This window comes from Ochotona princeps, chromosome 18 (genome assembly GCF_030435755.1).
Source record: "Ochotona princeps isolate mOchPri1 chromosome 18, mOchPri1.hap1, whole genome shotgun sequence".
Lineage (NCBI taxonomy): Eukaryota > Metazoa > Chordata > Mammalia > Lagomorpha > Ochotonidae > Ochotona > Ochotona princeps.
Window position 1 is genome coordinate 38,109,779 of NC_080849.1, and position 27,886 is coordinate 38,137,664.

Here is a 27,886-nt window from a genome sequence, read left to right on the forward strand (position 1 = left end):
CCACCTGGTGTGATCTGCTTTTAATCTTTGTATTTGCAGTTACGTATACCAAAATATATTACTCCTTAACACATATGTTTTGCATAACTTTAGCTCTCCACACACATAGCTGCAATGAAAATAAATGTTCTTCCTTAAGACAGATTTAGGGAAATTTTGCATGCTTTGTTTTTACTTCAGATTTAAGTGTAACCATAAGGACCCAATCAGATTCTTTCTCACTGTGGTTAGGACAAGTTTTTGCACTTCCATGTTATGATTAACTTGTTACTCACCGGGTACCATCCTATTAAACTTTGTCATTAGCCTGTGAACTTTTTATCTAGCTTCCAACAAAGGAGTTCATTACTTTAGGAACTGGGGTGTGTCTACATTGTTACCTGGGAGCAAAAATGATGCAAGCGTTTCTGCTGAGACCAATCCTTGCTGCAGGGTGGGGAGGAACAGCCTAACAGTCACCCAGACTCCTGTGGAAGACCTGAATGTAGCTGCTGGGCAGGCTTGCCCGGGACACCTTCTGCGGACAGTTGAGAGAACAGACGCAGAGGCTGCTTCTTGCTCCCCAGGGAAATCAGAGGATGGCTTGGCTATTACCCAGAAACACAGGAGCTCTGGCCATTTTAATGGTAAGTCCCAAATTTTCCTAAGAGGAAACTTTCTCTGTGTCCTTCCTTCTGAAAGGATGTTATATTGACTGTTTGATCCCTTCTGTAAATTCTAAAGAGTATAAAATAGAAATAAGCTTTATAAGACTTAACGTCAGTTTCCTGCTTCTGGATTCTTTTAATGTATTTTACACAGAAAGATAAATTACTAAGCAATCAGTTTTCAAAAAAAACCATTAAGTATTTCTTCAGCTCACAAATTTAGTCATCCTAATCTCAGGTACTTTCCACAGCACCTGTTTTTCCTTCAAAGTATTGCTCTTATGCATTTTCTATCATACAGACAAAAACACCCCAGAGAAAGTCACTTCTGGTTTTTAGGATTACATGTTTCTTAAGCTTATGTCTAAGAACTCCGCAAGTCTGGTCTTGACACCTGACATGTTTTGAAACTGGTCAAAGATCATTGAATTAAAATCAAAGTAGCATTTGACTCTATTGGAATTGGAAGAAATATTAAGTAAACAGTGTAAATGTTTAGTTTTTTGTGTGTGAAACACATCCTATCTTAGGCAATAAAAAAGACATAAAGCATTGTGTGAGCCACTTTTACAGGGAGTAATGCTTCTGTTGGTGGAAAATTGTATATTGTGTTAACTGAAACAGAAGTCAAAGCTGAGAGCCAAGATTATTCTTAACTGTGCTGTTGTGGTAAAGAAAAAGTACAATGTTATCAGCTATGTCATGGTATCAGATTAGCTGTATGCTCTAAGTAAACATCAAAATGCTAATATTTAGATGTCAGTGATCAGCTTGGTTGTCCTAGGTCTCAGTTCCTCATATAAAAAATGTTGAAATAAATGAACATCAAGAAATTACAGAGGTGGAGCTCAGGAAATATCTTTAATAAAACTTAGAGTGACCTGATGATAGGATAAGGGGACTTCATAATCTACAATTTCCCAGCCTTCCCTCACAACACAATGGTCATTCAGAAAATGAGCGTCATTTCTTCCTAAGACGCTGTTCAACTATGATACTCTGCTTTGGTTACATGGCCCAAGAATGTTGTGAGGAGAAATAGGAAAGGTGAGTGACTGCTGCACACTTCCAGTGGGGCTTGTCTGGATTAAACAGCAAGAGCCTGATAACGCACGTGTGCAAGACAATAACCAACCTTGGGAAGCTAAGGGATAGCTGGAGGTGTCAGAAGAGCAGTGCCACAAGAAACAGATTCAGTACAACACAATCAAACTCCCCTCCTTTGATTGACTAATCGCTCTTAACTAAGCTATGACTGCAGAGTAACCATGAACCTCTTACAATAAGCCTGTGTTTTCATCTTTGCAACCCCAGAACCTACCATCATATCCGTCGTACAGTTGATGCAAAATTATCTGAAGAATGAATAAATGAAGGATTGAATGAACCTGTTTAGACTATAAAACTCCTCACAGGGACCTTATAGTTCTACTGATCAGGAGAAATTGTGAAAGGAAAGGCATTTCCTTAGGAAAATTACACAGTTACAAGCCACTTAGACATTTGCTTTATATGTAATTACTACTTGGAACTTATCTACCTAATATGGTAGCCACTGGGCATGTGTTCATCACTTGGAATGTGGTTGGTTTGTGCTAAGATGAGTAGTTAAGTATAATAGATACATCACATTTGGAAAACTTAATACAAGCAAAACAGTGTAAAATAAATTACAAACGATATTTATGTTGATTGCATACTGAAATGAAATGAGAGTATTTGGATATTTTAAAGCTATTTTTACCTTTCTATAATATTTAATGTAACTGAAAAAATTTTAGGTTATATATCTGGCTCACCTTTGGGATTCTATTTATATTAGGCAGTTTTATTTATATTAGACAGTGCTAGTCTGCTATTTATGATGTTAGTAGAAGGTAGTGGGAGTCAGGAATGAGGTTGGCAGATCATGGATTCAGTGAGATTTGAGATTCATTAAGGACAGAGAGGCCAAAGACAGCTATTTCCGGTATTACAAAAAAGCCTGTGCAATCAGGGCATTTGCCTAGCGGCAATGGACACACCGGTTTGACTAGAATGAAAGTTTGCATTGGACAATCCAGAGGTGAGTTGGAAAGGCAGACAAGGGTGAGACTGAAAAGCACATAGCATCCTTTTAGAAAGGAGGAGCCACCCAGAATTTTGAAACTGTGGTTATGCAGGAAAACGCGATGGCTTTAAAAAGCACTGTCAGACAGGAACATACATCTTTTGTTGTTGAGAGGTGAAGCCCGAAACTTGTAAGACACGTTTGGAGGTTTTGAAAGCATTCCACTATCCAGTGACCATGCAAATGTTGCCAGGCAAGGTTATAGACTTGGGTCTGTGGCTATACTGTTGACTCACCCCAGACCCTGTCAAGTAAGAGCAATCATTTCCCACACAGCTTCCAGCGAAAATGTCACTGTGTGAAGACAGCACCATTGTGTACAAAAAGGCTGGAGAAACAGAGTGTCATCTAGCATTCTAACTAGTATCAATTTCAAAATGTAGTAATAGTCATGAATCTTGATAACTTTCTGATGTGTCATTATTTTAAATAATCATCAACACAAGTTTCAATAAGTTAAAGAAAGATAATGTTTTTTCATGAGCTGGAGGATATTTTAAAAAGTTGGCTTTTTAAATTAGTAACAAAAAAGAAAAGCTGTACCATAAATTAATATGGGTATGAAGAAATAATATGTTTTCCAACTTGGAAATTCCTTTTAAGTTTACAGCTGTCCTAATCTCTTAGGCTATTCAGGTAGGAGGAAGAGGCATGGGGAATACTGTCCACTCTTGAAGAAAAGGGCAGTAATTATCAGTTTATTGTACTTGTTTGATCCATTTCACACAATATAAGCAGGAATGTGGAGAAAAGCGTTGCCGATGAAAACGTTTGCCTTCGTAATTTAATCTTTATGAAAAAGTTTTTCCTTTGAAGTCACTGTCTAGTGTCTTACAGTCCACAAATTACAAAACCCTGGCTGTCATAGAACACTATTGTAAGCATTCAAACAATGAGCTATTTAAGTTCAGGTTCATGTATTATGCAAAAATTTATTCATTAAAAAAGTTGATGATAATAAGAGAAAGAGGGTAATTTCCCTGTTAATTTCTGATTTAGAACATGGTCCAGATATAGAAAAACTATTTTCAAATCTCCAGGACATCCAAAAAGTGGATGTTTACAAAAGAATTTTTGCCTAAATGGCCTGGATGTTTAATTAAAGGTAACATCTTTGAGATATCGCTTCTCAACCATGAAAGAATCCAATTTCCAGTGTAAATGAATACACGAAGACAAATTTCCAATTGAATCTCTCCAGAAATTAAGATTCAAATATGAGAATAACCTTGCCAAGTGATCCTGCCCAGTCCTGCCTGACTTGGGTATAAATCAGGAAAGACGTAATTACCTCTACCAATTAGCACACCTAGTTGCTTAATCCATGAACACAGTTTTCACCTGGTTCCAGAACACTGCATGGTAGTGAGGATTCTTATAAACCTCTTACCCTGGCGCTTTCCTTCCAGCAGGCTCAGTCTGATAGCTTGCTTTGGGAAGCTGTTCACAAGAAAATTATATAGATAAGTGGTTATCATCTATAATTACATGAGGAAAATCTGAATCTAATACACACATTTTTCCTATGGAGCCACCATGTACCTGGCCAGTCTATGTACTACATAACTCTAAGAGGTGTAGTCCTATAAATGATCCTGTGAACACTGCCCCCTACAGTTGTGCAAACAAAAACCAATAAAAGCAATTTATTTCTGATGCTCAAGAAAAAGAGACTTCTTAGATACTTTGAAGCAAATAAGAAGTTAGTTCATATCAGTCGAGTTATGCTTTTCTATTTTTTTTGCTCTTATACTGGTGCAATATAGTCATTCTGTTTTTCATTTCCAGAACACTGTTCAATAAGATACATGAGACATTTGACACTTCATTATAAAATGGACTTTTTTTTTTCAAATGATCTTTCCAGCCATAGGCTAATGGAAGTGTTCTGAGCACATGAAGTTCGCCTAGGCTAAGCTAGAGTGGTCAGTAAATTATACGTGTTAAATGCATTTGGGATGTGATGTTTTTAATTTATGAAGGTTTTATTTATGATCACAGTCAAGGAGAATCTGTATGTAGAGAAGCTATAACATATCAGGAAACAAATCTTGCTTCTAAATTGTAACTATATAATCATTCACTAAACATGTTTTCGGTAATCTGTAGGACATGACACATTCACAATCACTGTGTCTTAGCAATTAGAGGAATAATATCACCACCTTCTATGTATTTCATGATATTTTCCCAAAAATATTGATGAATGCAAACTACTGTGTAAAACGTGCAGTGACTTCTTGAAATCACCTAACTTATTCTACAGATTTCTCAGAGCAGAGTGACTATGACCCACTATCTATCCACTCTGAAGATTGAAAGAGTAACCATGCACAAGGGCTGGCTCCCTGCATTCTAACGGTCTGTTTTGCCCACACTAAACTTTGAAATAACTCTGAACAAAATGCTGGCCAAACTTGTTTACACAGCAAGTGTTACTATAAATGCTTTTTAAAAATCTAGCCACCCAAAACCTCAAATTCTATTTGTTACATATTAGACATATTCAAACGTAATTATAATTATAATTGTATAATTATACCCAACTTTATTAGGAAATAAGACACATGAATACCAAATTATTTTATATTCTATTGCTTCAATTTAATAACCAGATTTTCTTCTATGAAAATGCTTATAATTTCTATTTATGACAAATTTCTTAGAATACATACTTGAAAAACCATATCTTGAAAATTCACAGGCTAATAAGGAAAGAAAAAATCTTCAAGATATAAAATATTTTTTCTGTATTTCAATTCAGGTCACCATAAGAGACAATTTAATCCATTTAAATTAAGTTGATTTAAATTGTCAGATCGCAGTTTGAATATTTATCAATTCAAATGAATGACTCCACAATGTGTGCATATTTCAGAACAACACATTATGCATGATAAACATATCATATTTGTCAATTTAAATAAAATATAAATAGCTTTAAAATGATTATCAGTTATTTAAAACAACTAGTCACTGTACAAAAATTAGTTGTTTTTTAAGTAACCTAAGGCAGTGATTACAGTTTTAAAAATCTATGAGTATTATGTTACTCAGAAATGTTTCTTCTCAACAACTCCATATTCTCAGAAGCAAAAAATATATACACGTGTTTACACAATGTCTCCAAAACTCACAGTCTTGGTGGTCTGACATTAAAAGAAAAGGTATGAAAAAACAAAGACTAAGATTGAGTAATTTCTCAAAGAATGCTGATTCTATGAAAAGATTGGACAGCTGAGAAACAAAAGTCTACAATGCTAATTGTCTACTTTGAGGTGGGTCTGTCTTTTGCTTCCTGGGAAGAGAAAAGGCATGTTTTAACTGTCTATTCGAAGACTCATCTTCTGTGGGACTAGTACAAACATGACTCATATTTGGGGCTGATTCTTTCCAGTTTTCCGGTAAAGGGGATCAACCTGATCCACCCCTCCTGTCATGTGTGACTGACTCATTCTTTTGAACTGAGAAAGGAGTTGTCCGATTATTGCATTGTTCTAGTCTTTTCTCCTGAGTAATTCACGTCACTCTTTAGCAAAGACGGGTAATTCTGTAAAATTCACTTTAAAACACGTAGCAACACACTTAATTCTGCATCGCTATTCTAATGCACACTTTGAAATCAGGAATTCAGCTTAAATGTCTGGAACCCATAGGGGTCTTGTATGCTGAGTCTGATGTGGTTACCCCATTGCTTGGAACTGGACTGAAATATTCATTGTAACCTCTGAAAATTACAAACAAATCATCATTTCAGGAGCAACCATGTTCTTTGTCCCGTCTGGAATCTAAGTTGATTTCCTAGTTCGGCCTCCTTTTGTTATTTTTTTCTATGTATTTATGCTACTTTGGTAACAATCTAGTGTGACAGTAATGCACGTTCTCGCTAGTTGGCTCCTGAGACTCAAATTCTGACTCTACGTGAGCTGCTCAATTTAGCCAAGTCTTCACTCTCTTATGTCAGCAGTTTTTCATCCATATATAGAAATTATAAGGCCCCACACGATGGCTCAATGGCTAAATCCTCATCTTGCAAGCAGCAAGATTCAATATGGGTGCTGGTTCATCTCCCAGCTGTTCCACTTTCTGTCCAACTTGCTGCTTGTGGCCTGGAAAGCAGTAGAGGACGGCCAAAAGCCTTAGAACCCTGCACCCGTGTGGGAGACCTGGAAGAAGTTCCTGGTTCCTGGCTTTGGGTCAGCTCTGCTCCAGCCGTTGCAGCCATTTGGGGAGTGAACCATGAATGAGACATCTTTGTCCCTGTCTCTCATTCTCTCCATAAGTTCTATCTGCCTTTCCAATAAAAATAAATAAACCTTAAAAAAAAAGAAATTGAAATGGAATTTTCTTCAGATGGCTATTGTATAAATATTGTATAAACTGTATTAGTTTATTAAGTATAAGTCCCTATAACAACTGACACAGATGCCACATCACAAACATTAGCTATTATTCTTACTCTTCTCTTGATTTTGTTCTTCTGAATTCTTCTTCAAATCAATTTATAACAAGATTATTTTCAGATCTAATAATTGGCAGATCAGCAAATGGTAATTAAACAATTGCTGGGGAGGTATTGAGAGGGTTATTAAAAAAGTAACATAAAAGCACTGATTTGAAAAGTTTCAAATTCTCTTGATTTACCATATAAAATGTTTAGTGAACCTATGTTATAATAAATCACATTTCATGGTGTAGAATGTGTATTGCACAAACTCAGGAAAGGAGACATCAGTAAAGGCAGTTTCATGGAGCTCAATGGAATGTGAATGCAAAATGATATTTCAGTGGGTGGCAGGGGAAGAAGAATGCATTGCAGGCAGAAAATTAGAGAAAATGGTACAAATGAAGGTCTCACATACACTTGAGTAATTGAAGACCCTCCCCTCTCTGAATTCAGTTGACTTTAACTTTGCATTTAGTACAAAAATCAAGTCCAAATGTAAATTGAAGTAATAAAGAAGAGAGATCCATGTCCCATGGTCAAATGTTGATGATTCCAATAGCGTTTCTTCATCGTTTATGCTCCATCTCCTAAACCAGACTAGTTCCTTTGCATTCTTCCTCCTCTCATGAAGGAAAGACAATGCCCTGTTACTGCATCTGACACATGAATGTCCTTGTTCAGTCAGCTGAGGTTGGTGACAGCCACTTTCTGGAGCGTGTCACCTTGCCCCACACTATTGTTTCCCCAGACAACAGCTTCCATAGCTTCTAGCAACTGCTTGGGGGCAGCCAGGGAAGAAACTTTTGGTTGCTTCAGCCAGCTATCAAGCACAGCCTTACACAGTCCAAAGATCCTTCTTTGTATCAATAAAATTCTATAGACAGATTCAAGATCTGGAAGACTTTATATAAACTACCTGAGAGAGTTTATTTCCTGGTGGGAATTAAGCATTCAAAAGGTTGCTTCTCCAAATACACTTGTTTTAAAATAGAAGCAAACTGTAATATGAATAGCATATGTAATCATCAGAATCATTAGCTTTAGGTCATTAATTATTTAAAGAATTGACATTAATTTGACTTCATTTAAATGTCTACAGGCATTTGTATTGGTTCATGGAGAACTACGACTAGAGGTAAAGTATGAAAAACTTTTGCAATTAAAATAATCATTTAGCTTAAAATCATGTTTAGAAGAAATAAATAACTGTTGTTTAAAGTTACTTGATAATATAATTGTGAAAATATCCAGGATTAAGATTTTAACAGTTAACCCAGCAAGATTCAAAAGTAGTCACCTGCAGTATTAAATCTACTGGATCACCACCTTGAACATGCAAAATATTTCATGTCCACTATGGGATAAATTCTTGAAGTGAAGTAAGTGAAGTAAGGAGAATATAACGTAAGAATTGTCATGAGATGAGGATTATTAATTGTGGATGACTGGCTGCATAGGAGTCCGTAATATTCTTATAACTTTGTATATAGACATATGTATACACACAGAGGCAGATATCTACACATCTTCAAGTACAGTTCAAGGTTCAAACTGGTAGTTGTCCTGTATGAGACATGAGGAGTTGAATTTAGGTGCGTTACATGAGTAATAATCCCAATTGCCTTCCATTATGGTATTGGCCATTCAGAAGTGATAACTGGGTAACCAAATCTATAAACAATGACTCTGTTTTGGAAAAATTATTTTCCAGTAACTTTTCCCATTTTTGTGTCAGGATACTTTAATCAACAGACCTACATTTTTAGAGGAATCTGGGTATATAGGAAATCTTGTGCAATAAAATCTGTATTTTAAGGCAAAAAAAAAAGTAGTCACCTGTAAAATGTAACTTATGTCATGCATTGTTTCTTACTAAGTAAATCAACAGGTAAAATTCTATGCAGTTAGATAGTGAAAACAGTTAGATAGTGTGAAGTCCATGAAGCAAGCAAAAATATGATTAAATGTCAATCTTAAAAATCATATGTGTACATTTCTTTTTTTTCTGGCAAAGTTAGAGCACATTAGGTATCTAACAGTATTATAGAACTTGAGATGTAAGGGGATTCTTAACCTAGCTGTCCATAATCATAGTCAAAAATGACCAACAATGTGCACATGCTGTATCTTTTGACATAAGACAAAAGGACATGAGGAAAATGGAACAGCATTGCAGCCAGCCAGAAGAAGATACAAACGTGAATGGGTGAAATTTGCCAAACCCTGCAGAGAAAGAGAAGACAACTCAAAAAGAAATCCCATTGCCAAGGTAAGGTGTATGGTCAGAATCAACGTAGTTACAATAAATGTACAAGATAAAAAATAGAACAACATGGGAATTTCCAAACAGAAAAACACAAACTGAGGAGTACACAGCAAATGAACTGATATGTTCAAAAAAACTATGATAGAAAAAATATTGGCAAATAGGGATAAAATAATGATGGCAAATAGGAGATAAGAACATTTGAGTGACATCCTGACCAACATTATTTATTTAGTTTTTTTTTAACTTAATTGCATAGCCTTATTTGGAGCCAAGCTATAAAATACAAATTAAAATTTTGTCTATGGATAAGACAACTAGAAAAATAGTGAAAGTAAGTATTGAACTAGCCAAAGTACTGATCTTAAAAATACAGTAATGAGATCTATGTTTATTAAATTATTCTAACTTTGTACATACTGGAAAATTTCTCAATTAGAAAGCATAAAATTACAGTGAAAAGCAATTCGCTTTGACAGCTACTGTGCATGCCCTTTCTATGTTGCTCTTCGTTTCTCTCTAAGGTAAAATGAACATGTTTTTATAAAATAAATTTAACTTTTAGTTACATTTTCCATGAACTTTTTGAATTATTTTCATAGAGCTGGACCTTCATTTGATTGTGGTAGAAAACTCTATGAACTTGACATTAAAAAAAAAAAAAAGACCAAGAATAGCTATTTAGTTAGTCAGCTAGTAGTTCTTCATTTATTTGAGATCTAGAGAAAGAGAGATGGGGAATGCACACTTGTCCAGTAGCTTACACCGCAAATGTCGACAATGGCTAAGACAGGTGAGGCCAAAGCCAGGAGCTAGGAACTCCATGTAGGTCTCCCTTCCCCTGGCAAGAACCAAACTCTTTGAGCCATCCCCTCCTGCCTCCCAGGTCGTGCCTTAATATGGAGGTGGGATAGGAAGTAGAGTTAGGACTCAAGCCCAGGCACTCTAATGTGGGATGAGAGCATCTTAAGCAGCTTCTGAGCTGCTAGGCTAAAAGCTCGTCCACCACACACCTTTTTCCCCCTTTATATTATCAGGTAAAGAAGAAGCACTCAGAAGTAATGTTTTCAATACTAAATGCCTTTTGACTTCTTCACATCTTAACCACAGTAGCCCCATTCCGAGCAAATATGCTAAAGCCAAAATGGTTAATGTGTCAATCAGCTATGTGAGTCAACAAAAGCCACAATTTGGATCAATTTCATATTCTTTGTGTCTCTCAAGGCCAAAAGTAAATGGTATGAAGGGACAAATGTACAGATGAGTTTAGATTTTGACAGTAGAAAAAGGCAGGGCAGAAAGAAAAAACATGAGTGGGATCACCTTAACATTTTGGGCATTTTGGGCCACAGATTACTTCGGATTTTCAAGCAACTCAGAAAATTACCTACCGAATCTCTGGGGTAGGAATTGATCAGCCTCCTTTTGGGATCTTTGCTGTTGATCCGAACACTGGTGATATTAACATAACAGCCATAGTAGACAGAGAAGAAACCCCAAGCTTCCTGGTAAGTTTGTGTCTTCTAAGTCTGCCTAATCTTTTTACACACATCTTTAAATGGTAATATTTTTCTATTGGTAATTTAGAAGAGAGATCAGAGCCTGTATCAATCCACCAAAAACTAGTATCAGTCACACCACAAAGAACCTACCCAGTATGATTATTACCCCTGCAGGAATGAAGCAAGAATGAAGACTGAATACAAGCACCCAACCTGCTCAGAGCTTTGCCTGCCACAACACCTATTAGATAGATCTGCTCATAATGGGCACCTGTTTCAACTTTGCCTACCATGTAAAGACGTTTTTCTTCTGTGCCTCAAACTTCTATACATGCCCACATCACATCATTCTAGTTAACATCATGCTAATGATACGCAAACTAAACCGACAGTAATAATCGATACTTTCGCTTTATTCCTAGATCATGTGTCGTGCTCTAAATGCCCTAGGACAAGATGTAGAGAAACCACTTATATTAACAGTCAAAATTTTAGATGTTAATGATAATTACCCAGTATTTTCACAAAACATATTCACGGGTGAAATTGAAGAAAACAGTGCCTCAAGTAAGTGTCTGCCACATCCATCCCTTCTAATGTATCTGTTTTTCAAATGTGAATATCACTGTTAATACATCATTTTTATAAAGCTAATTCATTATCTTAGAGTTTCTTCAATAGTTTTGGAAGAGAAACTATAAAATATAACCTTGTTCTACTTATCTAAAAATGTCAGTTAAGCTAAAGAACCACTAGAACTATATTTCTACATGATAGCCCTCTTACCTGATCAACAGTAGTTCACTGTATAAACTAGTTATACAAGCCTCAGGCAGTCACAAGGCTACAAGAGACAGCCCCTGGTAGCCCAGATGCCTGAGCTGGGCTTTTTTACATTATAAGGACAGGAGCACGTTCTTACTGGTTAATTGGGAAAGGGGGAGAATTAGAAGACCATCTGTTAAGCGAAGAGATAAAGACACAAAATAGTCTTACCTTCAAAAAAGCCAAGGCTTAGGAAGAACTAACGATCTTTTTAAAAATATATTTTTATTTGTTGAGAGACAGAAAGATACAGCTACCCTCCCCTGCTTCACACTCCAAATGCTCCCAATGTCAAGGCCAAACCTGAGAGTCAGAAATTCACTCTGGACCTCCTACATGGGGGCCCTTCCAGGGTCGACATTATAGTAAAAAAAAAAAAAAAAAAAATTGAGTCAAGAGCCAGAGTTAAGAGTCAAACTCGGCTATTCTGATGTGGATCATGTGGATATAAACCACTAGGCTAATTGCCTGTTGTGGAAAACATCAAGGCACTACCTCGTTGAGAGATACATAACTTAAATGTCAAATGATTTGTTGTGAGCATATATATACTTCTAAGATGTTTTTTAAAATCAAAGACTAATGTGGAATGGTGTTGAATATTTCATGTGCATATAAGGGAATTTTTACATAGTCTTTAATGAACATTCTCCTGTGTTCCTAGACTCACTGGTGATGAAACTCAATGCCACAGATGCAGACGAGCCAGGTCACTTGAATTCTAAAATTGCCTACAAGATTGTCTCTCAGGAACCTGCAGGCATACCCATGTTTCTCATAAGCAGAAATACTGGAGAAGTCCGAACTTTGACCAATTCTCTTGATCGAGAGGTAAAGCACAGGGCATGGCATCATCAAATGGTTTGACAGAAACAAATCCAAGAAAGGTAACTTCATTTGATCTAAGATTCAACGGAGTGAGGAAAAGAGGCTGTCCATATTTGCACCAATTTAAGTAAATTCTTTGAATTCTGCAATGTGATTCAGGGCAGATGGAACATGTACCTGAGTCCTATGCAATCTGTTATATTCAAAGCCTTTATTCACAGTTGAGAGAGTTTTTTTTAAGGCATTGGCTTGTGTGGACCAATATAAAACTGTGACTTTTTATCATATAATAGATGACATCTAAACTTCTTAGGAGAAAAACATTTCTCTCTGAACAAAGCCTTTAAATTGTATACTTTTAAATTTTATCCCTGCTTCTGAATACTAAAGAAACTCCTTCCTCTTTTCCCCCATCATCTTTCAATGCTATCATCCATCTCCACCACCAGAAGCTACCTTGTCCAACTCCATATGGTTTTCGCAGAAATTATTTCCCAAATAGAGAAAGAAGGAAGCCCATCAGTGAACTCTCACGAGATAACTGTCTCACCATATTTATTGTTCTTTTGGCTCTAAATGTCCTGTCTTGCCACAAGAAGCTCACCAAAGAGAAAAATCCAGTCCTTTCAGGGCTTCCATCCATCTAATCATTCAGATCCCACAAAATTCCACTATCATGGACAGCCAACAATGCATGGGATCTGTCCCACCAATGACCTTGAATGTTCTCATCTTCTTATTCACAGGAAGTAAATCATCATCACTTGTTTTCTTGGAAGTTAATTAATTCTTTCTTTCCTTCCAAACTTAGCAAGTTTCCAGCTATCGTCTTGTTGTGAGTGGTGCAGACAAAGATGGAGATGGACTGTCTACTGAATGTGAATGCAGTATTAAAGTAAAGGATGTCAACGATAACTTCCCAACACTTAGAGCCTCTCAGGTGCACCCATTTTTCCTTAAAGAATCATTTAAAACGTTTGAATGCTTTGCCATCCCTATACAATATTTGTCAGCTTGTTCCTATTAAAATGTTCTGCACCTTTTTTTCTTTTTTCAAATAACCTTGTATAAAAAGTAAGAATTCTGGGCTGGGAATTTAATGTAGTAGCTAAAGGTATCACATGGGACATCCACATCCCATATCAGAGTGCTCATATCTTTTGTCAGGATGCTTGGTTCGAGTCCCAGTTCCTCTATTTTCTATCAGCTTTCCTGCTAATGTATACTCTGGGAGGCAACAGATAATGGCTCAAGTACTTGGGTTTCTGCCACCCACATGAGCTACGCCCAATGAGTTCCTGACTCCAGGTCCAGCCTGCTCCAGCCCTAGATGTTGCAAGATGGAAGATTTCTATTTCCGCACCCCCCCCTTTAAATAAAATGAAAATAGTTTTAAAATATAAAACATAGCAATTCAGTGAATAGCAAGAAGGTAATAGATGATCTAGAAAGTAGTGATCAATACCATTGATAATCTCTCTAAGTAACCCGAAAATGAGTTTTAAATTATGTTTCTCTCCTTTTCAGTACTCAGCAAGTATTAAGGAAAATACTTTAAGCTCTGAGTTACTTCGATTTGAAGTCACAGATTTGGATGAAAAGTTCACAGATAACTGGCTAGCAGTGTATTTTTTTACCTCTGGAAATGAAGGGAATTGGTTTGAAATAGAAACTGATCCCAGAACTAATGAAGGCATCCTGAAGGTGGTTAAGGTAAAAAGTTATTTCCCTTTATTGGCCAAAATATACTATATACTATATTGGTAAAACTATCACTTAATTTGATTCTACACTTGATTTGATTCATTTAATAATAATTTAACAATTTAAAAACATAAAAACAGATGCAATTTTAATCATCATATAACCACATATATTACTAATATATACCTCACAACCTCATATATATATGTATGTGTGTATATATATATACATATATATATATATATATATATTGTCTTTTGAGGATATTCCAAAGTTCATAGATAAGTGCAATTAGAAAAAAATTCATTTGGTTCAAAAAATTTTTGAAATCTACACACTTTTTTTTCATGAAGTTTACTTTCCATGAAGTTACCTCTTATCCCCTCCTAAGCTATCAAATTTACTCAAAACACAATGGCATTTATATGTGTGTCTATGGATGTACGAGATTTAAGTACAAGAAAAAATAAGACCTTTCTTGCCTTAACCTAAATCACTGTCTACCACTACATTGAAATCAGAAATAGATGAAACTAGATGGAACTACAGCTTGTGAATTTATTTTATTTTCAATGCATTAGCTGTAATCATCAGCAAAAAAAAGAGGCAATTTTTCCTAGAAAAGGGAATATACAAAACCTAAGAGATAATAAGTAATGGAGTATTCTTCTATTTAACATGCTTTGATAAGACACTCTTCCACCTGGAACTATGTAAGGATATCTCTGATTGGTTACGGCATGGACGAGGAGCAACCATTATCTGGAACATTCCTTGATATGGCACTTAACATTATTAGGGGGGTGCATTCTTTAATTCCTTCATTCTGGTGTCAAGATAGATTCATATTATTCCTTTAACAAGGGAACTGCTAGAAGCTGTGAAAAACATTCCATTTTATTCTGCTTCTCAAGAGAATACTTACAACAGCACCCCTACATACAGAGTTTTGTTTTAAACTCCCACTAATGCCTGGGTATGAAATATTCCCCCCTCTTTTGTCTTGATGTCATTTAGCCATCTAAACTAGAAACCCAGGCTTTATCCTTGAATTGCAGCATCTCTACTCAGTGAATAGACAGCCACCAAGTTTACCCTAGAGAGTACCATTAGAGTCTCACTCTCCTCTGCTTTGTTGGCACCTGTTCTCCAGCCCAGACTTGTCTCTTCTCTCCTGGATGATTACAATGTCTGCTAATAGATGTCTAGCTCTTGTCCTTACTCAACTTTGTTCTCAGTTCCACCTGTCCACCACCACATTTGTCTTTAAAAATCATTTGGAACCCTCACACTTTGCTCTCTTACTCATCCCTTAACTATGACTAAGGTGATTACAAGTTAAGAATCCTAAATATGAAATGGGTTGCAGTCTTGGAACTTTTGCTATGGAATGCATAAAATCTGTTCTCTTTATATTAATTAGAAATCCTTCCTCCCCAAATCTTAAAGTTTTCTCTATCTCATTGATTTCTGAAACTATTTTTCTATGAAAAAAAAATCAAAGAATCCACTCATAGTACTTGGTTTATAATTCTCTCCTCCACTACTGGATTTTCCAGACCATCTTTTTGAGAGATTTCTAAGTTTTTAATTTTATTTTTAACTCTAGGCTCTAGATTATGAACAAATGCAAAACATGCAATTTAGTATCGGTGTCAGAAACAAAGCTGAATTCCATCAATCAGTAATCTCTCAATATCGAGTTCAGCCAATCCCAGTCACAATTCGTATAATAGATGTCAAAGAAGGCATTGCATTTCGTCCTGCTTCCAAGACATTTACTGTACAAAAAAGCATCAGTAGTACAAAATTGATTAATTATGTCCTGGGAAGGTACGAAGCCATTGATGAAGACACTGGCAAAGCTGCCTCATCTGTCAGGTAAGACTCTTCTGATAACATCTTATTTGTTGATGTAGTGTTAATCTTCAAACGATTATAAAATGATGCACAGCCATGTGGCAAAAAGAGAAATACAAGGATGACCCAAAAAAGAGCCCAGGTAGCTACACGAGACAAATTTTTACCTTAACTACATGGGACTGAGAAATTTCTTCTGCCAAGGACCATTCAAGAATTTACAACATCATTTGCAGGCCATACAAAATTTTCAACAGTTAGCCCCATATAGGTTCATTGAATTTCAAGCCCCACTTGTGTTTGCCTTGGCCAGAGTCCGACCAAACGATGTTGCAGGGCTTTTGAATATTCCCCACCCCTGCAAAGGAGATCAGGAAAAACATCCATGGACACTTCCAGCTGAGTCTAACAACACAAGGGAAGTTCACCGGAAGACCGAGTTTTTTGATCAGACAAAACACCATGTACACAAATAAGCCCAAAGCACAATAGCACCGTGCAAAGTGATTGAAAAGAAAGGACACAGGTACTTTATTGCACAGAGAAGAGGATTCAATAGTCAAGTTAGTATACACTTAAGCACTATGAAATTCTACTCACCTGTATTATGTTAATTTTCAGTTACTTTTTATCAATCCATATTTGTAGGTTTCATATTAGGTATAAAAGCATAGAATATAAAATAAGTAATTTTCAATCAGTAAGATTCTATATTTGAAGAGTATTTTTTTTTCTTTTCTACGACAGATATATCATGGGTCGTAATGATGGTGGCTTGCTGGCTATTGATTTAAAAACTGCTCAAATCAAATTTGTCAAAAACATCAATCGAGATTCAACTTTCATAGTTAATAAGACAATCACAGCTGAGGTTCTGGCCATTGATGGTAAGAAAAATATTCCAGTATTCATTCTGAATAGATAATTATAATTGTTTAATACATTACCTTTATCATAAGATGAATATAATCATCTTTGAGACTTTGGGTCTCAAGTGAAAGGCAGATGAATTCAGAAACAAAGCCTGAGAATTCCAGGTTTGCAGAGGGGTCTACAAGAGCAGTGCCTTCCCTAGGATTTTGTTTTCATTGAGGTAGGAACTTTTTTGGCTCACAAGAATTCATGGCTTTAAGAGGTAGCTATAGACTGATAGAGGAAGCATTTGAGGGAAGTTCAATTCCAATGTCAGGTGAACTTGGGAAGACCTATAGATATCATTTCATTCTATCATTAAACAAACATTCTCCACATCCAGCATGTCTTAGAATAATATTAATTGGGTATATATCCTCAGGTACAAAATTAATTTATGCTCAAAATAAACAAATACCCAAACTAATACAATTAATATCAAAATATTACAATTTGGGAAAACACCAAAAAATTCTGAAATAATTCAACTTTACACAGGCTTTTTTTTAATTTTCATATTTTTGACTGTCAGGATTTTTAAATTTTTTTCTCCAAAAAAACTTTTTATCTTTAAGTACTTACTAATTCTGAATAGATTTACCTGAACTTTAGAAGCAAAAATTACTCATTCATTGATTACAAGTCAATCTAAATGTAAAATAATAGCATTTGTAAATGTGTTGATTTATTTGCAAATAGTGAATTTATGAAATAATAGCCAGGATACTAGAATTACTAGGCCATTTGATAAGAAATTTTCCTTTTGCAATATGTAGCAACAGGATGAAGCCTTATACCTTCTGAGAGCAACCAGTGTAATCTCTCATGAGAACATACACTGACTTGGTGGCTTAACAAAGCCATGTGAAAGGTTCTGTTTTTTTGTTGAACTTTGTTCCACAAATTTCTTTAACCCTAAAATGTTACTCTTACAGAAAACACAGGTAGAACTTGTACAGGCACCGTATTTGTTGAAGTCCCGAGTTTTAACGAGAATTGTCCAACAATTGTCCTGGAAAACACAACAATTTGTAGTTCTTCCCCTGTCGTGGTGGTCTCAGCCAGAACCCTGGAAAGGGATAAATATGCTGGCCCTTACAGGTTCTCACTAGAAGACCACTCTCTCAAGCTACCACCTGGCACGTGGAGCATCACAACACTCAACGGTGAGTGATTAGCACAATTGCTGTCTTCAAACTTGCTGTCCCCTTATTTTCCCAGGACTGGGCATTTGGCATAGTATGCCTGCATTCCATGCAGAAGTGCCTGGGTTTAAGTCCTGCCTCTATTCCTGATTCCAGTTTCCGATTGATGTATGCCCTGGGAGGCAACAGAAAAAGGTTCCAGTACTTGGATTCCTCACATCCGTAAGAGAGACCTGGATGGAATGCCAGTCTCAGCTGTTGCTAATGGAGAGCACACCAGCAGATGGGCAGCATCAGAGCACTCTCTCACACTCTCACTCTCCATGTTTCAAACACAGTAATTTTTATGAAAAGAAGTCATTTGATAGCAAGACCCAAGAATCATTGAAAACATTCTTTGCACAGGAGATAGGATCTTAGCCTTGTGAATTCCTTCTCTCTTCAGAAGAGGAAAGAAATAAGATGTAATATGTTTACTGTTTTCCACACCATTTTTAAAATCTTTTTAATATGTTTATTTCTGCTTCCCCTGTGCATCCCTCAAAAAACTGACATTCAAGTCAGGCATCTGTTTTGTCACAAGAACTCTCCAGCTATCTAAGTAAACTTTCCCCTACATGGGGCAGTCTGGAAGCAGACATGGAGCAGTGGAGCACTAGGTCAGCCCTCTGCTTGTTGGAAGCGGTTGCCTAGTAACCCTGAAAACACAGTGAGCTGGAACTCACAGCTCTGCTTCCCTATAGAGAAGAATTATCTATCCCCATTCCTCCTGACACTTTTCCTGCTCATCCTACACATTCTGGGTTGTCCAGAAGTCTCATAAAAACATTGGACTTCATAAAAATCCACCTTTCTGAATTTTGTAATGACCATCCAGCCAGTTAAATCCTTAGCAACTCCCTCACTTTCTCAAGCTCTTTTCAAAAACAATCTTGTTTCTTTTTTGAATGTGCCCTCGAGTCACAAGTACCAACCATTGCCAGAGTCACTGAAAGGATCTCTTTCTCCTTGGCATCCAGCTGTAGGGCCTTTCTGGTCCTATGTAAGGAATCAGCTCCAAATTCTACACATAGCGTATGCTTTAAAGGAGTTGATGTGTGGCCACTGAAGAGGCTGCTAAGGATAGATCAGAGAGAGTAAGGATGTGGTACTAGGCTCACCTGCTCAGACAAGGCTAGGAAATGCAACAGAGGCTGGACTGGGTAGACAAGGGATAATGTCAAAGGCACAGCACAATCAAGAATGATTCACAAGGGGCCAGCACAATGGCTTGTGAGCTATTTCTCTGCCTGCAATGCCAGCATTCACTTTGGGTGCCAGTTTGAGTCCTGGCTCCTCCACTTCTGATCTGACTCCCTGTTTATGGCCTGGGAAAGCACCATAAGATGGCCCAAGACCTTGGGTCTGTGCACCCACATGGAAGACCCGTAAGAAGCTCCTGGAGCCAAGTTCAGTCTGTTGTGGCCATTGGGGAAGTGAACTAGCAGATGGAAGCTCTCTCTCTCTCTGTTACTGTTTCAAGTAATAACAACAACAATAATAACAATGTCTCTAAAAAACAGAATGATTCAAACCACACATGGCTGCTAGTGTTCAAGCCTGAAGTTAATGGGATAAGAACAGAGAGAAGCAGTGGAGAGAGCACCAATGAAAGTGGAAAGCCAATCTTGATAAGTTAGACACAGGGACAGGGGAGTGGGGCACTGCAAACCCTCAGAGGGGAGTATGAGTCAGAGGATTGGTATGGACACAGAGGAAACCAGGTAAGCTGCAGGAGTGGGAACCCTGATCCTTGAAAGATGCCCACCTCCCACCCTCTTTAGTAGAAAAAGTACAGTAGGACTGAGTTCATTGAGGACTTCATGTGCCCATTGGATTCCAAAGGACAAGAAAGCAGGTGTAGACAGATTTACTCAGCTCATCACTGCTAATAAACACAGCATCCCCATTCCACACAGCAGGCCTCTCTATGGCCACACAAGCTCCAATGGCAGAAGGAAGTCATTTTAAGAGCAAGAGACACCTCATTCTGCTGTTGATGATATGCTTGTTTCTCCACAGCTACTTCAGCACAGCTCAGAGCCCGACAGCCAGTGACTCCTGGAGAGTACAGGGTCCCTCTTGTGCTTACTGACCGCGAGGGCAGGCAATGCGAGATGCCAGAGAGCCTGACTCTAGAAGTGTGTCAGTGTGATGACAGGGGCTTCTGTGGGAAAACTGGCCCAATCAGAGAACCCACCCGCAGGCAGCCCTCTTGGAGCCTGGGGCCTGCTGCAATCGGCCTGCTCCTCCTGGGCCTGCTGCTCTTGCTGTGTGAGTATGCCAAGCTTTGTTCTGTGTTGGACATCATTATGTGCAAAGGACTGCTTGCTGCCTGCGTTCACTACACAATAGTCCACAGGCAAATCCAGGGAAGTGGTATTTTCTGGAAGATTTTTAAATATTTGTTTTCTGTTAGCAATCTGTATTCATAATACAGCAAAGCAAGTCATATACAAGAGTAAAGGGGGCAAAAATAAATCATGAGGACTATCTAAATACTTCTAGTTATGGCTGTAGTCAAAATAATGGCTTTATCTGTGAATTTGACATTTTCTCTTTTTTATTTTCTTTTTTTCTTCATTAATGCACTAATCCTAGTAAAATACATTAAAAACATAAATACGTTTTCCCATTCTAAACATTTTAAGTGTTTGGTTCAGTGCTATTTAGTGCACTCACATGGTCGTACTTCCATCATCACAGGCCATCCAAAGAATATGGCAAGGGTTCAGAAAAGCTTTTGTTTAACCCAGCATTTCTTCAAAATAACTCACCACTTATTATCATTCACTGAACACATGTAGGGAAATCATGCATATATATTATTTTTCAGTAAAAGTAAAATTTGTTTTTGTCAATGAAATTTTGTATTGTCAATTAAAAACATTTTAGTAGCATTTGAACTTTTAAAAAATCCCATAACTCAAATAGTATTTAAATGTAAAAAGCTAACATTTTAGAGAACATTATGTTAAATTTTTACATAAACAATAAAACCTACAGTAAACAAAATTACTTGCCCAATTTATTATAGAATTATAGCCTTTAGCATTAAAATGGATGTTCATGTGAATATATTCTACTTCTACTTCACTTAAATTTCTTTTAATGTATGAAATATTTTTAAACCACAAAATAATACAGAATAGTATATAGCTATCACTCAGACTTACTGCATACGAACATCTTTCATATTCACTAGGATCTTTTTCAAGAAAAATAAATTTCTATCAGTTTGGTTTGTGCCCTTCACATACCCATTTCTTTCCCTCCTTTGTCTCCAAAAGCTTTTACAATTCTGAAATTATGATGCATCATTTAGCTTAATAGCAGCAATTCACATGCAGAGTTTCAACTGTTACTATCGTATAAGTCAGGTTCAATAACAAAGTTCCTTCAAGGACCTCATGTGAGTCACTATGCCTGCTTCTAAATAACAAAGGGACTTCCCTTAATTTTGTGCAGCATGCTGACTCACACATGTCTAAGTGCATGGGAAGAAACTGCTAAGGTTAAAAAATCATCCTAGAATTCCCTACAAATGTGTGTTGCAGAAGTTTCATGGGATGGAGAAATCATCTAATTAAGCCTTAAAACATGAATAAGCTGTAAATAATTGCAAAACAAAGGAAAAGTGTTTACAAGGGATATCAGCATGAGTCAAAACCAGGAAGTACTGGCAAGAGTGGAAGAGACACTAGGAAGTGCCTTGGGACAAATTTGAAAGGGCCAAGTGCACTTGCTGCACCGTTTGCACTGTAAGCTAGGGACAGAGTCACCACAGTGCCTTTGAATAATACACTGCCATGATCAAATCAGTATTTTAAAAAGATAACTCTGGCAGTCCTGCCTGGTTCCTCTAAATGAGAAAGAAAAGAAGAATTTGGAGGTTTGTGATGCTGTATAAAGATGAGGAAGGCCCGATTCAGAGCCAGCCATAACATCAAGATACGAATAGGAGGAGAAGCAGTGGAACACAGCCTTTAACTAAATTAACACCGCAACACCTGCCCCAAGACTGTTAACTATGTTACCTGAACACCGCAACACCTGCCCCAAGACTGTTAACTATGTTAACTGATTAGTTTTCACAGCCTATGATGTAGATCATATTTACATACCTTCTTTAATGCATGAGCTCACTAAACAAAGATTGTATAAGCCCAATGTGACATAGCTGTTGAATAGTACAGTCAAAGTTCAAACCTTCGAAGTCTGTGCTCTTAACCTTCCCAAGCTGTCTATGCAGAGTTCAGACATCAGAGTTGGGGTCATTGACAGCTGAGTGTGGGAAGCTCCCCCTTACCTGAAGAAGCATTGTCCTTATTTCCACGAGAATGACATTAACCTTTATAACCAACCATATGCAGAAATATGTATATACATTGACAGGAAGTCATCTGAGAACTCAAGTCACAATTAAATAGTTCTTAAATCACAACTAAGGGTGTATCAACAGCCAGCTTAGCGCACCTCTCTAACTACTACAGGAGTTTCTGGTTAATTATTGTTTACTAACAAATTATTAACACCATTTATCTAAAACATTACCACACCTGTCTAAAATCTTGACCATAAAGTTGTATTAGGGTACTTCAAAAACTTCACTGAAATAGAGTGAAAACATAAATTTATTTGGGCATGCCAAATTTTTGAAATCTGGGCTAACATTTGGTTTGGGGATTCAGACACTGGTTGTGAGGGGGTAGCTTCCCTTATCAGAACACCTGAGACCTAGTTCTGGCTACATTCCCAATGTTAACCTTTCTGCTAATGGGAACACTGGGATGTAGCAGGTGATGGATCTAGTGTTTGGGTTCCTGCCATCAGTGTGGGAGATCTGGACTGAGTTTTCAACTCCCTATTTCAGACTGACCCATGCAGGACCAATTCGCCTTTGATGAGCGATAAGCGGCTAAGAGTTCTCTATGTCTGACTGCTTTCTACACAGTCTATATATGCTTCCCAAATAACAAATAATTACAGATATTTCTGAGGCCCATGTATACAAAGGATTTTCCAAAAAGCTCTAAGAAAATGCACATTATGAAAATTTGTGTTTGGATTTCAAAATTTTGTGCCAAAATAAACATCCATTTTTTTTTTCCCCACAAGCTTTTTGAGGTCCCCTCCGACAGCATCTGCATAGTCATCTGACACAATAGCTATAGCCTCACAGGCACAGATAAAGGCTGTAATTATAAAACTGAATTGAGGAAAAGGATTAAGAAACAAGTCACCTTTAGCATTGATCAAACAATGTTATTATAAGATAATAATATGCATACAAAATATCTGATCTCTTTCATAGTCACATGAAATTTTAGTGTGCTTAAATTACTAAATTTTATTTTCTAGAAACTAATTTTGATTTTCATTAGGAATTTTTCATATTTACAGTACTGGATTTTCCTTTTTGAAAGATGTATCTTACTTAATTGCACGGCACAGTGACAGTTCAAGGGAGAGTCATCTTCTATCCACTCCTTTTTTGGGTCACTCCAAAAAAGGCCACGGTGGATAGTGTCAAACCAGGCCAAAGCCAGAAGCTATGAGTAGCAGGAACCCAAGTATTTGGGCCATCTTCTGCTGTCTTCCCAGGCTCATTAGCAGGAAGTTAGAATGAAAGCAGAGCAATTAGGATTAGAACTGATGCTCCCATATAGGATGCTGATGCTACAGGCAGCAGCTTAACCCACTGCACCACAATGATAGCCCTGGTATTGTATTTTGTTTGTAACATTTCTGATCATTGTCGAGTCAAATAGTTTCCTAGCAATTCAAATGTTCTGATTCTCTGTTTCGGTTTCCACTAGTGGCCCCACTTCTGCTGCTGACCTGTGACTGTGGGACCAGTGCACTCGGGGGAGGGACAGGAGGCTTCATTCCAGTCCCTGATGGTTCAGAAGGAACCATTCATCAGTGGGGGATTGAAGGAGCCCATCCTGAAGACAAGGTGAGGATCTGTCTTAGGAAAAGCTTACCCACTCATGTAGAGAAAATCTTTGATTTGCAGTGAGATAGGAAAACGGGACAGAGGCACACAAACAGAACTCTTAGCCCTCAGTCTGACAGTCGGTGAGTACTAAGATGGGTAGAGCCTTTTAGGCTGTTAGTTCCTCAGATATCAAAATATAAATGTGATTACTCCTGAAATAATCTGGGATGCTTATAATAACACTTGTGAAGGGTCACAGTTCACCCATATTGCTCTTAAATCTGATTCACTTTAAAATGCACATATTTTTAAATTTGGTTTCTAGGAAATCACAAATATTTGTGTGCCACCTATAACAGCCAATGGAGCAGAATTCATGGAAAGTTCTGGTAAGTAAATAGAAACTTTTGGTTTCTTAAAAAGCAATAGTGGATTAAATTAAACAAGTTCAAAATTATTATTTTGCATAAGTTACAAGTAATAAGCAACTTTTATAAGTTATAATATAAGTAACTATATTTAGTAAATTTACCAAATTACTTATTTAGTAATAAGTTATTTACTATATTTATTACTAAATAAGTTCATTTACAATAAGTAAATGAACACCATTTTTAATATCTGAAGATTTGAACTTTCTCTAAATTTTAACAAAGTGTGGTGTAACTCTCAGGAAATTAGTTATTCATCTTTAATTAGGAAAGGTCTCACACGGAGGAAACTACACACATGAAGGAACACAAACCACCCCTGTAGCTCTGTAGTCCAGGTTTGTCCTTCTCCGTGAGCCCATTTGAGGTTAAAGCGTCACCTATGCATATCTTCAGTCCTGCTCGTTCTTTCCTCCCCAATGACCAATTACTAATTCTTGCACCCAATCATAATGGATCATGATCGCTTATGCTATCATTTACAGGAAATTTTTTCATTTTACTAAAAGATTATTCATATACATAGCAAACACTAAAGTCAGAAACCTCCAGGACAGGTAACTTTCTAGAGAACATAAGATAAAGTTCCCAGGGAGAATAGGCAAAAAATCCTTCACACTTTCCTTATGTTCCAAGATATCAAATGAGCACCTGCTAATTCACATGATTACATTTTGTATGTCCCTGACTGGGTTTCATACTGAGCCACTATGAATGTTTCATTGCAATTTCTTTCATTCCTGAAAGCAAGCAAGCATTGCATTAGAATCCTTCCATAGCTGTGTAAGAATATTCTGTTTTCCTTCGTATTTCTGTTGCTGTCACAGAAAATCAAATTTCTTTGCATGCGTATTCTTGTCACCCAGTTGCATTTTCTTCCACTTAACTTGTGTTGCACGGCAACAGCACAAGTGCTAGTCCAGTAAGAAAAACAACAACACTAACAATAATAAATTACATCACAACACGTGACAGAATTTCCTCTCCTGTTTTTAGAAGTCTGTACAAATACATATGCTGGAGGGACGGTGGTGGAAGGAGCCTCAGGAATGGAACTGGCCACCAAGTTTGGAACAGCTGCCACATCTGGGGCTGCTGCAGGATTTGGAGCTGCTGGGGGACTTGGGTCTACAGGGCAGTCTGGAACCATGAGAACAAGACATTCCACTGGAGGAACCAGTAGGGACTATGCTGATGGGACAATCAGCATGAATTTTCTAGATTCCTACTTTTCTCAGGTAATTTGTGCTGTGGTTTTCCTATCATATCATATTTTACATTATGTACTTCAGTTTTGCAGTTCACACTGTGATAGCTTCTCCAAATGTATGAAAATATTTCGTAAACTAACTGTCACAATCAGGTCACTGGCCAAAAACGACATGTAGCCACAAAGGGAGAGTATAAAACACAGACACACCACGCCCCGCCCCAACCCCAACTCTCACTGTGAAAGCAACTAAGAAAAATCATCTGTATTTGAGGATGAACAGCATCCCTTCAAGAACATGAAGCAGGTTTTGGGGATTTGTTTGGTTTTTTTTTGTATTCTCCACATCATAAATGAGGTCAGAATACATGCCATATATTTTTCAAAGGACTCCATGTCAAGAAACGCTGAAGCAAACCCCAAAATAATTGACACCAAAATCAAAGGGTGAGAAGGATTGAAGGTTGACATTGTGTTGGACTACAGAATGGCAACAGGGATGTATTTGGGATGAAGTCTCGGAATATTTTGTGGCAAGCTGTAGGCCTTAGTTTTTACAGGTCAGGCTCCCACAAGATTGTAGAGTCCACACATGACCCCACCCAGGGTTGAGAACTGTCTCACACAATGCATAGAGATATTTTCCCTGCCATCTGAGACACAAAGACGAGCATTAACGTGCACTAACACAAACATTACCACACACTGGCCAGTGGAAAACCTCTAGGCACCACACCCATTTGCTATGTTGACCTCAATCCAAATAAGTGTCTTAAAATCAAGAACTGAAACGCCAGCCTAGACTCAAATTTTGGATAGACTGTCAACCATATTACTACCACTCAAACACTGGTTCCTATTTAGAACAAGATTGTTCATGTGAAGAGTATCCCTGTATTTCCAGGGAGAACCAAACTTGGGGATTTATATGAACAGTTAATTAATCCAACAATTGACTCTTTCTTAAAATTCCTCCCCTCTCCCCCTTTTTCCTTCATCTTTAGAAAGCGTTTGCCTGTGCAGAGGAAGAAGGCATCCAGGAAGGGAAGGACTGTTTGTTGATCTATGATAACGAGGCCATGGATGTCCCCAGTTCTCCCGTGGGCTCCCTGGGCTGTTGCAGCTTCATTGTTGATGACCTGGATGACAGCTTCTTGGACTCGCTGGGCCCCAAATTTAAAAAACTCGCAGAGATAAGCCTCGGCATGGATGAGGAAGTCCAACAAGCTCAGTGGCCCTCCACTGACAGCAGTGCTGGTATTGGATCCTGGGGGCCAGCCCAAAATATACAGTCATCAGGCACAACGGGGGGCCAGACTTTGTCAGGTGGTCCAGGGGGTTGGACTTTGTCGGGTGGTACGGGAGGCCAGACTTTGTCAGGCGGTACGGAAGCCCAGGTTTTGTCTGGTGGTGCAGGGGGCTTGGTTTTGTCTGCTTCAGGGTCTTTCCAACCAGCCATTCCCATCCCTGACCCTCTGCAACAGGCTAACTATCTGGTAAGGGAAACTTACTCAGCTTCGGCGTCCAGTACCCTCATGCAGCCTTCTTCTGCTGTCTTTGATCCTCTTCTCACACCTAATGTGATAGTAACGGAAAGGATTATCAGTCCCATGGCCAGCACTGCCGGCAACCTACTCATCCCGACAGAGCTCCGAGGCACCTGCAGTGGGCCCTGCACAGAAGACCCTTGCTCCCGCCTGATATGACCAGAATAACTGGAATAGCTCACTAGCTGAATCTAGATAATTGATCCAAATTCCAGAAATTAACACAGCCCAGCTCATTATATTGAGCTAATATGGCACCACTCACCAGCTACTCTCACAAACTAATTGTGAGTGTAATTTAAATTACTGACACATATCCCAAAACAAGATAGGTCATCCTTCCCCCTTCTCGAATACTGCTTAAGCTGAAGTAAACCTTGCCCCTAACTTTCCCGCGCCCCCGCCAAAAAAAAAAAAAAAAAAAAAAAAAAAAAAAAAAAAAAAAAACCTCTTGAGGCTTTGGGCAGAAAAA

At 37.7% G+C, this 27,886-nt stretch overlaps 1 protein-coding gene and 1 long non-coding RNA gene across 2 annotated transcripts in view; one reads left to right on the top strand and one right to left on the bottom strand.

Annotated features, from left to right (window-relative positions):
• The window catches only part of LOC131482512 (uncharacterized), a 47,509-nt gene that overhangs the window by 6,105 nt on the left and 13,518 nt on the right, over nt 1-27,886 (bottom strand). Inside the window, exon 2 of the long non-coding RNA XR_009247062.1 lies at nt 27,379-27,442. This is a non-coding gene — a long non-coding RNA (uncharacterized LOC131482512). The remainder of the gene's footprint in view (nt 1-27,378; nt 27,443-27,886) is intronic.
• DSG3 (desmoglein 3) lies at nt 579-27,815 on the top strand. Its single transcript, XM_058676907.1, has 17 exons — nt 579-626; nt 8,304-8,339; nt 9,345-9,473; nt 10,823-10,978; nt 11,395-11,539; nt 12,462-12,628; nt 13,437-13,565; nt 14,153-14,338; nt 15,939-16,210; nt 16,937-17,076; nt 18,037-18,267; nt 20,308-20,559; nt 24,105-24,244; nt 24,552-24,615; nt 25,654-25,895; nt 26,872-27,166; nt 27,248-27,815. The coding sequence occupies exons 1-17, from the start codon at nt 579-581 to the stop codon at nt 27,571-27,573; spliced, it is 2,958 nt and encodes a 985-aa protein (XP_058532890.1). The 3' UTR covers nt 27,574-27,815.

Bases quoted from the DNA above. Each gene is read 5' to 3' on its own strand.
- DSG3 (XM_058676907.1), top strand. From the start codon at position 579: ATGGCTTGGCTATTACCCAGAAACACAGGAGCTCTGGCCATTTTAATG. The intron at 14,339-15,938 runs GTAAAAAGTTAT...TTTTAACTCTAG, and splicing joins GCATCCTGAAGGTGGTTAAG to GCTCTAGATTATGAACAAAT. The intron at 27,167-27,247 runs GCACAACGGGGG...AGACTTTGTCAG, and splicing joins CCAAAATATACAGTCATCAG to GCGGTACGGAAGCCCAGGTT.